This window comes from Eleginops maclovinus, chromosome 1, assembly GCF_036324505.1.
Source record: "Eleginops maclovinus isolate JMC-PN-2008 ecotype Puerto Natales chromosome 1, JC_Emac_rtc_rv5, whole genome shotgun sequence".
Lineage (NCBI taxonomy): Eukaryota > Metazoa > Chordata > Actinopteri > Perciformes > Eleginopidae > Eleginops > Eleginops maclovinus.
This window is the reverse complement of record NC_086349.1, coordinates 19,963,224-19,976,558: the sequence shown is the minus strand read 5'-3', so window position 1 is coordinate 19,976,558 and position 13,335 is coordinate 19,963,224. Positions and strand designations below refer to the sequence as shown.

Sequence of the window (13,335 nt, the reverse complement as noted above, 5' to 3'; positions counted from 1 at the left end):
AGGCAAAAAGAAGAGCAATGAACAGACTGTGCATGCTGACAAACCTTCTGTATAGCAAACATAAAGATCCAGACTGGTTGTTCAAGGCACCGGCTAACTATTTGAACCAGGGTTACAGAAATGTACCGCAACTAAACAGAAAGAAGTTTGACTGAGTGAGGATATTTATTCATGCAATTTTCTCTTAAAAAGACATGTAAAAAAAACTTTGTGGCTCCTGAATATAATCAGAAGTTGCACATAATTGATTCATTACATTGAGAGCTTTCTTCTGTCAGATTACATCTATGAAAAAGCATCCAACAGAACACATCTTGATCCAAGCTCCAGCCCCTATTTCAACCCACACTAGGGGATCACTTATCATCTAGATCGTATTTGTGTGCAGCAGAGAAAAGGTGTGCTTCTACCAAAGTACTTGCAGGGAAGATGAGGTTGTTGATACTGATTCATCAAATTCCCCACAGAAAACAAACATACATTTCATCTATAATTTAAAGTAAATCAGTGCTTTGAAAAATGTATCTGGTTTTAATTTCTGCATTTGTAGGCAAGTGCAAGCAAAGTCTTGGATTGTGAAGAGGATGGGGACACAAGTTTTATTGACAATGATTTTATATTAACACTGCATTCCAATGCAACACCTATCCTGCTGATTCCATTCATTTTAGAGTTTTCAAACTGTTTCACTGTCGTCCAGTAATCCATGCAGTATTTAGACGCAACGTATTTCCCATTTTCACTCAGAAAAAAAAAAAAGTTTTACTCACTACTCTTCAAGTCCTTTGAAGTGGTTTAAAGGCTCTTATTAATGTAGTTATCGAGAAATCTAGCCACTGGTTTACAAATCTGGCAAGGATATTTTATAGATGCTTTGTAGGTCATTAAATGATTAAAACTCCCCCAGCACAGAGCTGAAAGCATTCGAGATGTCAAGTACAATACCGTATGTGTGTAGCTGTGTGTACTGTCAAGGCGTTCAGTCCCCTGAAGCCCTGAGATTGGCGCTCTAGAGGGTAGTAGTGTCTGCACAGTGCAGCCATATGCTCACATTTTGATTTGGGCCTCCAGAGGGGGTTTGCCAAATAAATGAGAGGTACTTTGCTGTAGGTCGGTTGTCTGACAGAGCTGAATCTGTGCGTGAGAGAGAAAAGAGTGAGTGAGGTCATGTTGAAGTATGTACTGTACTAATGTGGTGGAGAACTTCCCCTGCCACATACATTATGGTCTACCGTCATAAATCAAAGAGCTAATATGTCATCCCACCCTTAGTTAGAGAGTTAGACCTAGCACAAGCAAGCTTCTTTCTATTTCTGTCCTAACGCTAGTTCGGCCAGGCCTTTTTGTCTGGGTAATGTTTGAAACTGTTTGGGCAGCAGAAAAGAAGTGAGGGGGTCAAGTGATGGTGGACGCTGTTTCAATGTTCCTGTTGGGAATCCTTTGACTGTGTTCCAGGCAGAGACGATTTAAGTGTATCAGACGACCGGAGTCTCGGTATGAACCCCATAAGTCTGCCTCATTTAAAGGGGAATGGGGACTCGTTCGCTGGGAATAGTTTAATAATTTAGTATGGCCTTAAACTAATCTATTTCAAGCACCCAGATGGTATTTATATTGAGCAAATGTTCAGATAATTGAATGGAATAATTTACTCACTACTGTTGCTCAGTGTCAAAGAATCCCACACTGCACAACCCTGGAAAAGACATAAAGTGAACCACTAAACCAGAACACTGGGAAAGTGTTTCCAGAGATAAATATGTTGTCTTGAAATCAAAGCAATTGAAATATCATATTGAACGCACAGAACAGGCACAGAAACCTGGGTGCAATCAGTCTATAGCTGAGGCCCTGTATTTTCTTTTGTTCATTTACTGTACCTAGATTGGATTTGTGTGATTTATTAGTGTTTGTTTATTCTCATATGTGGATGCCTTGGTGTGTGCTACGTGCTTATTAACGCTATCTGTTTTATAGATATGATGGGAGCTCTACACGCCATCTGTCCAGTGTTCTTCCCTCTTGAGGGCATGACTAAGCAAACACCTGGAGAGTTGGAGCACGGTGAGAACAAGACGGCCGCCCTGACCCTTTGGTAAGTATATGTTTACATAAGAGAGAGAAAGAACGTTGGAAAGAAAGAGCGATGGAGGAGAAGAGACAGGAAAGGTAGAGAGAAGGTATGAAAAATGAGAGAGGGAAGGATATAAACAGTGGAGGTATAAAGAGCGAGATGGAGAGGGAGAAAGAGGGATAGAGAAAGAGAGGAATACAAAGAGGTAGAGGGGATCGGGCGGCTGCTGGTTTTTAACAGGCGCGTCCCTCCATCTCTGATCAAAGCGTCCTATCAGCCTTGGGGGCATCTCCACTGAGTGCGTCCCATAGCTGCTAAAAATTCCCCCTGCCTAAGAATCATTTTAGCACCTCTTCTCAAATAGCTCTAACATGTTGGTGCATTCATAGGCCACAGCTCACACATCATGCCTTCTGCACATGAAAGCACCAGAAAATGATTCTAGGGTGTCCACACTGGCAACAATATGGGATGGCGCTTTTGTTTATGAAAGAGAAAGGGAAATGATTTTCAGTTGGTGGATTGTCCTGTTCTCATAGTCCAGCTCAACTGAAGGTAGGAATGTGATTGACAGCTGCTCATGAAAGCCAATGCTAAACCATTGTAGATAAGACAGTACCATTCATATCAGATTACTCGTCTCAGCCCACCATTCATGTGGGATAGTAGTCTTGCTGGCGTTTCAAAGTATTTGGGTTAAAACTATAATGTAGCTTGAATGTACCATTCCAAATAAATGGTTCCTCTCACAATATAAAAAAGTTAAGACTTTAAAGCTCTCTAATACACCATAGGATTTGCACAACTGAGATGAATGCATTTTAATGGCACAAAGCCACATTCCCCTGACCCTTTTTAGTCACTTGCCATGTGAATTTCACAGGCTGTGGGAGCCGCTGCTCCACATTGTTCCACTGACCACTTTGCAGCTGGCTTTGTGATGTCTGAATATCATAAGGCTTCATGCCACTGCTCTGTCACTGGGGATATCCAGCTGCATATTTTTTTCCCACTGTGTCTCCATCAAAGATGGGAAATCAAACAATACTATTCTGTATTGCTCCAGGCCCACAATTTCCCAGATCCTTGCCCGGGCCATTGTTCCAGAGCTGTCACCAAGTCTTTGAATCCATCATCAACCTTTCAAGGCCTTGCCTCCTGAGTAAACCATGGGCAGTACCACAGGATACTGGGGCCAGGATGAGGAAACACCAGCAGACACATCACCCAGAATGAATGGATGGGATCATATCCGCGTCCCATGTAAGAATCTTATTTCCAATATGAGTGTGACAAGAGGATCTGTGCTTCTGAGTGACTTCAGAATAGGGAAGGTTCCTGTTAGCATGAACATAAAAATCTAATAGCTTTAAAAAAGATTAACACTATGAGTGGGTATACTTTTTTTTTTACCCTTTGCGCTTTTATTCTCATAGTTTTCTCAGTATAATTTACAGGGAGACACAGAGATATACAGAGAGAGAGAGAAAGACAGACACAGAGAGATCCTTAATAACTCTAGCGGTTGGGACATGCCTGGCATCCCAATGGCTAATGAAAGCATCATTATCAGTGGAGCAAGATGACTGGGCCCATAAGAATATGCTTACAGACAGCTTAAAGCAATCCCGCCTGTCCCCCCTACTTTCTTTAACTGCCATTAGACCCACGCTGTCTGGCTATTTCCTACTCCCTGGGCTTGAGTTTATTTGTCTATTTTGAATACAGTAATATGAGATGACATAATGAAGCTCCCTGTACACATTACAGTGGCAAGCCTCAATGGGAGTTTGGCAGATAGAGACTGCTCCTAGGCTCACATTGCTCCCACCCCCTTAAACTTCTGCTGACAGATTTTGAAAACTGCAGTCCATGTGTTTGCGTGGGGGGCAGGTCCTGCTTTAAAAATGGCTACTCAAGAGATGAGTTTTTTTGTATAAAGGATCAGTTGTGTTATCTATATACTGTAAATACGATTTATTCAGACAATAAACTGCTGAGCTAACAATAAATCGTGTTGTATAAATCCTGATTTATCTGACCTGTTATTATTGTCAATGGTGTCTAGATTTTGGAGCAGGAAAGCCGCTAGACACCCTGCATCATTTAGAGGAAAGGATTCCTAGAACATGCCAGGTTTTTTCTCAGTTGTTGTTAAAGTGCAATACAAATAGTCTGGTAAGAAGAAAAAACGCTAATGATTTTCAGTGTTATAGCTGGGTAATAGTTGTTTGGCTAACGCTCCATTAGCAGTCTTAACAGTGAGCAGTGTGTGTGTCTGAAACTGTGCCAAAGACTTGCTGAAAAATAGCCACTACTTAACATCACTGGCAGGAGATGGTGAACGTTGCAGCAAGACACCCTGGGAAGTGTGTACGAGCCTTCCCTTTTCTTTTGCTGTTTTTTAAAGACCTATTATTAGCAAATAATTCTGCATCCTAATGGTATACTAAATTGTGATTGTATACTATTTACTTATTTTTATACTGTAATTTAATTGCAAGAAGTATATTACTAAACTAGAAAAAAAAAAACTATCATTCTTGCTCAGGATTCAACACTTAAAAGGAACTTTTTCCTAGTTCTGTCTGACAATATCTCATCACTTTTTGTGATTAATCTTAATGTTTTTTTTCATAGTTGCCAGGAATACCTCCATTTTGTTTCTGCATTGCATTGTGGGACAATTGTGTACATCAACAGCACTATTTTTATACATCTCAGAGCTACAATCACTTTGGTGTATACTGTAAATTAGTAATGCTTTTTTGTTGTGAACAAACTAAAGACTCAAATTTAGTTTAATATAATTAGCCTAGTATGGAATAAGGAGACACTCTTGGCTGAATATAGCTTTTTTTATGGCAAACGTGTGATGCACGGACAGCAGATTTGGAATTATTATTCGAATTCATAATTTAATTTAAGTTCCATTAACTTGGACCCTGATAATGTGTGTTCTGCTCAGTCCCTCCAGTCCCTGTCCAGCAGTGGCTCAGTCAGTAGGGGCTTGGACTGGGAATCGTAGGGTTGCCCGTTCAAGTCCCCAAACAGACATGAAATATGGAAAGTGGACTGCTACTTGGAGAGGTCCCAGTTCACCTCCTAGGCCCTGCTGTGGTGCCCTTGAGCAAGGCACCAGACACTTCCAATCCCCCCTCCCCATTGCTACCCGGGCGCTGCACAGTAGCTGCCCACTGCTCCTAGTACTAGGATGGGTTAAATGCAGAGGACATTTCACTGTGTATGCTCTGCTGTGTGCATGTACAGTATGTGACTAATAAAGAGGGTTTCATCCTCCGATTATAGGTTTCATCCTCCGATTCATTAGTATGGCATATGACATACATGGAGTTGAAACCTCGTTAATGATTTTAGTTCTTCCTTTGCTTTCCTGCTACGTCGAGACAAAGAGAGTCACAGAATCTTGTTGCAAACGTTCACCATGGGTAGATTTTCCATTCTGCTGCAGGTAAAAGCAGAGGTAGTTTGGAATGGGTCCCCTACAGTGAATAAATCTGTCATAAAAGATAAGCAGAGGGACACAACAAAGGCACAACAGACACAAGAGAACCGCTGACTACTGAGTAAGTGAGGCCCTGTTTTTGTTTTATGTTTAGTATTTAGCCAACATACTGACAATGCTGAGAACTGCGGATCCATTAAAAATGTATTTAGTTATTAAATTCAAGGTCTAAAAACATTATCTGGGTGCAGATATGTTTTAATTACCTGACCAGTTCACCTTACATTACCTTTGTAGCAGTACGATTAAATGCATATTAGGGTGAGTTTTTCCCTTATAGGGGGGCTCAGTTCATGTGTAGTTCAACCTTAACACAAGATGTGGCAAACTGTATTTACTACATGGTAAAAAGCTTTCTAAAAGGCCGAAAAGCCACAGATCTTGAAGTGATAACTTGCATACAAGTGACTGCTGAGCTATCAACCTTGTAAAACAGTGCTTGTTTATGCCTCCACTGAACAATTAAAGCCAGCAACTGAGTGAGTGCACTTGTGAACTGAAACCCTGTGACTACAGTAAGCTAGTGTAGGTCAGGTTGGGTGGATGGTCATGAAGTAAGTCTGACTTTTCCCGGCTGAGACCAAAATGTAGTTTCTCCATGTTCATTGTTAAACCCTAATTTTATTTTGTCATACTAAGTGAGAAGCAAGCCTCACTTTGTGCAGCTCTTAGATCGTGTAGCCTGTGTTTAGTTTCAGTCTTTATAGTACTTTAAGAAGTCCGTTTTATAACGCTATTTACCAGGGATACACAATATTGTAATTTTTCAGCCAATACAATAAATGATCATTTCCTGCTATTCATGGGCAATGACAAAAAAACAGAAAACAGTTTTGTGTTTATGTATTTAGTGAGGTTAGAAACGTTTTCACTGCACTGTTTGCAAACCATCTCCAACCACATTTTAGTTGCTGAACCTAAAATTGCAAGATTCAAAAATGTGATTAAGGTGTAATGCAATTGAGAATTTTGCAGAATTGTCCAGGATCAATGTTCTGAGTAGTGACATTACCACATATTGACCTCTACACACAAAGCAAGGAGAAGACAAAATACCTGCCAATAGCAGCATTTATGAGAAAACCACCATATCCATGTCACAGAGCCCATCAGCCAAACGGAGGACACCATAGAAGCTCGTCCTTAGGACAAAGGGATTGAGATGTGAGGGGTAGAAAAATGCCTGCATGTCACAGAGAGAAATTCTGCTGAGCACCCGCCCACTGATGCAGTCATTCTCTTTTTGAAAGGATTAGAGCCAATTGGCTTTTTAATCACATAGACCAGTTAGCAGTTTTTTGTTCATGGAAAGGTTTTATTTATCCATGAGATACTGTTAAGGCAGACAAACCGCTAATGGTAAGAGATCTTTTTGAACTGCATGGGAACAGATGCAAGGTAATACTATAGAAAGGTCTTTTCAACCCTTTGTTCAGTCAGAAGGCCTTAATTTGGAAACGGAAACTCAGTTCAAAGAGTGCAAAGTTCTGTTTTTTTTGTAGGACATTGGGATTCACATTGTAAACCTTTTGAATTGACTCATGTTCAACTTGTCTTCTCATGGTAATTTCTCTTTTATAGTCTAAAAGTCAGGGACAGTGTTTGAATTTGTTCAAAAGGTATGCTGAGTATTTGGCGAGTCTGTCAGCTAAGCATGGCAAGCCAGTGTGATAATCCAAATCCAACACTAATAATTACATATCTACAAACAGAATTCTGGTGTTGAGCATAGCTTCATTACTTGGTTTACGTTTCAATAAAGAGATCAAATACCACACGCAAAGCCTTTCAAACGATACAAAAGTTCCCACCAATGCTGACTGAGGGTCAACATCAAGGACTGCATTCATATAAGCATTTCAATTTCACCCACACACTCCGCTTTGTCAAAATGATTCCTGGCTTTAGTTGCATATAATGATTACCCATTATTGCCTATCAAATAGATGGTTTGTGAAATGTGCTTTATCATACAATGCGTCCGCGACCGTCAATGGTCCCTTGCACAAAATCAAAAAACGTGTGGTAGACTCAGAATACTAATCTGATAAAACAAATCTGGGTTTCAATATGTGTCCCACAAATTCCCAATAAGTATTAAATAATTCAAAGTAATTCATCACAAATGTTGAGTAAGAGAGAAAATGGAAACTATTAAAGGTATGGATCATGATATATTAATCATGTCATATAACTATTTGCTAATGAGGAAATATGTAGTGTTATCAATGTGATGATATATGCTTTTAACATGTTTCAGTGATGAATTCGGAGCATAGAGGAGGGGTGGGGTTGTTTTTTCACCTGTGCTGGTCACGTGAAAGGTCTCTACCTGCTGCACCTGTGATGTGCATCTTCCCCTTTGTTTGCTCAGTCTGTCAAAACCCGAACCTGGAGATTTCAATCAGTTTAAAATGATATAATACAATATTTGTATGCTGCTCACGTCTGCCAGATTAGTTTACTGTCTAAATCTAATAATGTACATGTCAGATGTTATACGCTTGGAACTTTCACGGCTAGTGGTTAATGACTTTTCCATACACTTCGGCAAAGAGACTTCAATCATGGTTTACCGACCTATTTTATTTTCAACCATAAAACTGCGAAGCCCTTTAGGTCTCCTCAGGAGAGGGATTAAAATGCCGGGGACCTCGGGAAGGCGTCTGTGGTGCGGTTGTTTGATCCGAAGCTCAGACAGAGTGTTTCTTTAAGTGCATGTGTGGAGTTTTCCTGCACCGGGTGAAAGGAGGGGTTGGAGAGTGACGCTGGCTGCGCCTTGGTGCTGAGCGGAGCGCTCACCTGCAGATGAGAGAGCCGGGGAAACTCGGGCCAGAGCTGCAGCACACTCACGGAGCGAGGAGGGACCTAACGAAGATACTGAGCAAGAAGGGGGATTTACACAATTACTGGAGAAGATTCGCGAATCTATCCTCTTTCTGGTTCCTCGTCCAGGCAGCCCTGGCTCGCTCGCTCGCCACGATGAGAACTGACTTCGCTCTGGTCCTGACAGCAGCCCTTCTTTTTGACACACTCGGGGTGAGCTTTCGCTTTTGTTTTATAACCGATTATTTTGTGTAGAGGAGTTGTGAGAGTGCGGGGTGCATGACTCAGGGTGAACGGTTTCACAGCCATAGCGCACAAGCTTGAATAAAGTCATGGAGTCCAGTGTCAGTCCAGTGTGCTGCAGCGCTGCTCGTTATTTCTGTACAAGTACGCAAATTGGTTCCCTAATGAATGAGGATGTTTCCCAGATTATATAATGAAGAAAGTAAGAGTGAACAGCCCAGCACTGTCCGATCTGAACCTCGCCAGATATTCTCTGGAACGCTGCGGATTCATCACTGCAATATCCTCCACAAGTTAAAACTGCAGCAGCTTTTTATCACTCGGGATGATTTTATTCTTTATCAAACAATTTGAGTCATCCCGCTTATTTTAAGGGGAATCTTCCTCTAAAAGGCGTCCATGACCATGCAGCATCCGCCTGCAATAAGTTAACCTTTGAAGTTGTAAGGTGCTTTTCAACCGTTTCTCGTCATTTAATCAATAAAAGCTAAATTAAGTCGGCGCCGGTGGGCTTCTCCTAACGGTGCACCAAGGAACTCTGCTAAATCTTTTCCTCCGCAGCTTTTGTCTCTAAAGCCATTTCTTATGCCATATAAATTTAGGAAAATGACTGAGATATTTTATCCTGCGGTATTCCTTCCCAAGAGGGGAACATTTATTGCGTTATGTCTCCTCCACATTCAGGCTCCAGCCTGCCTTGGCACCATGTGTCTTTGTGCGCGCAGACATTGACTTGTGTGGAGGCTGCAGTGTGGGTCAGATCGTTCAATTTAACCAACACTGAGCTCTCAATGCTTAGTGCAAAGTTTTCACAGGCATGCACTGCTCAGTTTCTCCTCAGTTCTCTGCTCCCCTCTGCTAGTGTATAACCTAGGGTCAGGATGAAAACATCATTCATCGCGTTTTCTCTGTGTGTGTGTGTGTGTGTGTGCGGGTGTATGCTGTGTATCTCACTTAACCCTGACCACAATTCTTAAAATAACACCCCCATTTATTCATTGCCTGTTTTCCGTTATGGAGCTAGTTATACAGAACAGATATTGCCTGAGCGTGGGTATTTAATCAGCAGTGTGCCCAGCAGCATATAGTTGATAAACTTGTTGAATATATTTCTGCTAACTGCTGTACAATTTGCTGACTTTCTCCAAGGCTCAGGGCCACAGAGAAGACAGAAATCAATGGAATCCATGTTTATCAATGTCTTGCTTTATATTCTCTTCTTTCCAGAGGAATAATGGGGAGCAAGCTACCAAAGGTCCCTGCCGACCTGGCTTCTCACAAAGCTTCTACTCTGTGCTGATTTCAAGGGATGTACTTCAAGGCCAGGGCATACTCAAAGGTAAAACCTTTCATTTGCGTGTCAGTTATATTCAGTTTAGTCTGGAACATGTACATTGTGAGACCTTACAATGAGAGCTGTCAGCTTTAATGGCAGTGAAAAGAAACATGTGTTGATGTGTGTGTGCTTTCAATGCAAGGCCCTGTCCTTTTCTTGATATGGAAGTCGCATTTATGCTTTGGAACCACTGATTGAAAATGTTGAATTATGTGAATTCATGCATTTTTTAAGTTATGGGTGACATTGTAAAAAAAAAAAAAAAAAAAGAATCTGTGAATATCATAAATGAGATGGTGCGTTTAAGTCAGTATATTGGTCTGCTGTTGTAAGGCTGTGCTTCAACAAAGAATCACCTTTTCAACATTTTAAAGCACAAATAAATGTGGATGCAATTCTTGCTTTCTATCACGCTTCAGATGCTATGCTTTATTCTTGTTTTTCTACTTTGCTTAACCTTCTTAACATTATTATTATTATCAAGCCTATCTTCATCACCATAACCTCACGTACCATCACCTGTGAGTGAGTGAGTGAGTGAGTGTGTGTGTGTGTGTGTGTGTGTGTGTGTGTGTGTGTGTGTGTGTGTGTGTGTGTGTGTGTGTGTGTGTGTGTGTGTGTGTGTGTGTGTGTGTGTGTGTGTGTGTGTGTGTGTGTGTGTGTGTGTGTTGCTCCAATTACGAAGTGAGCCACCCAACTTTGGGGGCCCGATAGTGCAGGAAATGGGATCGACATCCTGTGTCTAATCTGGCACTGCTCCTGCCAATGTGGGCTAATTGCAATTCTCTATTGATCCAAATGTTTTTTTTCTCATAGCTCAGCTAAGCTCTATTGTTTTGCTGTGGGCACACAATAGCTCTTTTGTGGGTCGGCAGTGGTTTCGGCAGCTGCACAATATGTATTTCTCATTCTGTCGGGGATACGTTTGTCTAGACCCGACACTACTCTTGAGTATACATATACGTATAGTTTAACACAGTCAGTTAGATTAAGGATATACAATAGGTTTCATTTCATTGTTTTGGGGTTGTTTTTCCTCTTGTTTGTATATATTTGTGTTTGGAGTGATATGAGGCTGGAAGAAGGTATCAGCTTGATTTCAGTGCTTCATTACCTCCAGTATATTTTACCCTGGCTGGAGGTGGGATTGGATATGGGACATTGTCGCTGGCAGTGAGCTTGCTCTCCGTGTGGTAGTGATGTCTTCAGCCCAGCAGGGGGTGTCAACACAATCACAAGCAATCACAGAATGAGCCATCATTGCTGCACAGGAGCCGTGCATTTCAGAGAGCGTTATTTATCCGGTTTGGTCTCAAAGAGATGAAATTGTCTCTGTGTTTCGGTTCAGACATAAACTAATCTTTTGAGGTCCAACAGGGATGCTTTCTGTATGAGGAATTCAATTTGCCAATTTGACAAAATATGTTTAGTGGACAACATTATCCACATATCCACGAATGTCAGCTTCAAACATGGCTGAGTTATCAGACCAAAAAACAAACATACATTAAACATACAGGCTTGTAATTCATTTTCAGTATTCCCATTAAATTCATATTCAGAGCATATGTTTTTATTCCACATTCATCATTTGTTTCCTCTGTGTTTTTAAAAGACTCTAACTAGAGTAACATGGGCTCATCTATGCTGTGACACGCTCACAGCTGCAATGTCATCTTCATGTGCGTCTGAGAGCACAGCTGCAGTGGCCACCAGGCACACACACACACACACACACACACACACACACACACACACACACACACACACACATCGTTTGTGATTTACAGGGCTCAGGCAGTTGATTTATAGTTGGTAAGGGTGTCGCTGGAGGGAGGCAGGAAGCTACTCTGGAAAGGCTTTAATAATAACATTGTTTAACCCAAAACCGTCAGATGGGGGCAGGAGTAATGACACCCACTCACGCACATAGTCACCCACTCACACTCCCACACAATCTCACACACACACACACACACAAACATATACATTCTTTCGTGTTAGCCCCTTGGGGAAATAATGGGAAGGACAGAACTAGGACCTTGGCCATGATGGGGAAGATGTGAGGGTCTAGACAGGAGGTCGGCTTGGTGGTGGAGGGTGTTGCATTTCACATTTTGTCATTTTGAATCACACTGAAGTACCACATTACCATTAATGTAACAGACTAGGGTAGTTATTGAAACAGCCACAGCAGATATAATGACAAAGCCAAAGCAATGATCAAAACCAAGGCTAAGTCTTTGCCACATTGGACAATGCATCCAAGATGGTACTTTATTAAATGCAAATTGTATCAAATGGATTTTTGAATTGCAACCTTGTTACTAAACCGCTCCTCCCTTTTTCATTGTTTCTCCATCATCTCAATTTTTTACTCATTTCCATTTTCAGTCGTCACTCGAGTTATTTTCAGCTTTCCACAACTTTGTGTTTGATTAATCTCATTTGAATCAGCAGTGATGCTCATTTACATCACCTCCTGAAAAATCCTGGCGTTTTGGCCAACTAGGGATTTTTATTGATAAACAAAGTGTGTCCAATAAACATTTCCAGGAGTACATTTTACACCCTGCATTGTTCCTGCTGAGTGAATTGATTTGCTCTTTATTCATCTGGAAAACCCCTGCCAGTTGCCAGGGTTAATGGCTGAGACGCACATAAAAACAGGACACTGCTTAGTTTGTGCTGGAAGACTATAAGGTTGTTAACTGGACATTTAATGGTTATTTCAAAATGTTATCTGCACTTGTCACGGAGCAGTTTAGAAGGTCAGATGGTGTTTTTATTTACATTTCAGCAGCAAATAGATTTCTGCCTCTATATGAACAGCAGAGGAACAGTAGGGGTTTAGGATGTGAGAAAATGAATTCAAGGGCTGAGGGGTCTCATTTAGCTTGAGTGGGTGGCTGCTTGCGTGTGTCCATACGCACATTATAACTAACCGCATGTACATGCACTGTACATATGACACATTCGCTGCTGAGGACGCCCACTGTCTTTTATGCCTGGCTTTCATTGGAGCTATGACTGCTTCTTTACCACTCACAGGCACCATTAGAGCCCGAGCTCTGCCAGGCCTGGTTAACGTTACACACTAAATGACTTATACACACACACACACACACACAACTTGTACTCAAAAAAAGAAAGCTGCTGTAAAATCTGTATAACAAAGTTTGTTTTTTCAGTCTGTCTTGCGGGTTGTCGAAAGAAAATGTGAACGTTTGATATTTCAAATCAACAATGGATGCTGTCATGATGTTTGGAGTGTTTTGTATCTCGCAGACGAGAGAGTAGGAGTTGGGCCCCGGCCAGACTCCCTCAGAT

General features: G+C 41.4%; 1 protein-coding gene across 1 annotated transcript in view; it reads left to right on the top strand.

Moving 5' to 3' along the window:
• Positions 1 to 8,249: 8,249 nt before the first annotated feature.
• Positions 8,250 to 13,335, top strand: part of LOC134867645 (cadherin-4-like) — a 203,047-nt gene continuing 197,961 nt past the window's right edge. The window contains exons 1-2 of the mRNA XM_063888371.1: positions 8,250 to 8,639; positions 9,897 to 10,008. Coding sequence (XP_063744441.1) covers positions 8,409 to 8,639; positions 9,897 to 10,008 — 343 coding nt within the window. The 5' untranslated portion in view covers positions 8,250 to 8,408. The remainder of the gene's footprint in view (positions 8,640 to 9,896; positions 10,009 to 13,335) is intronic.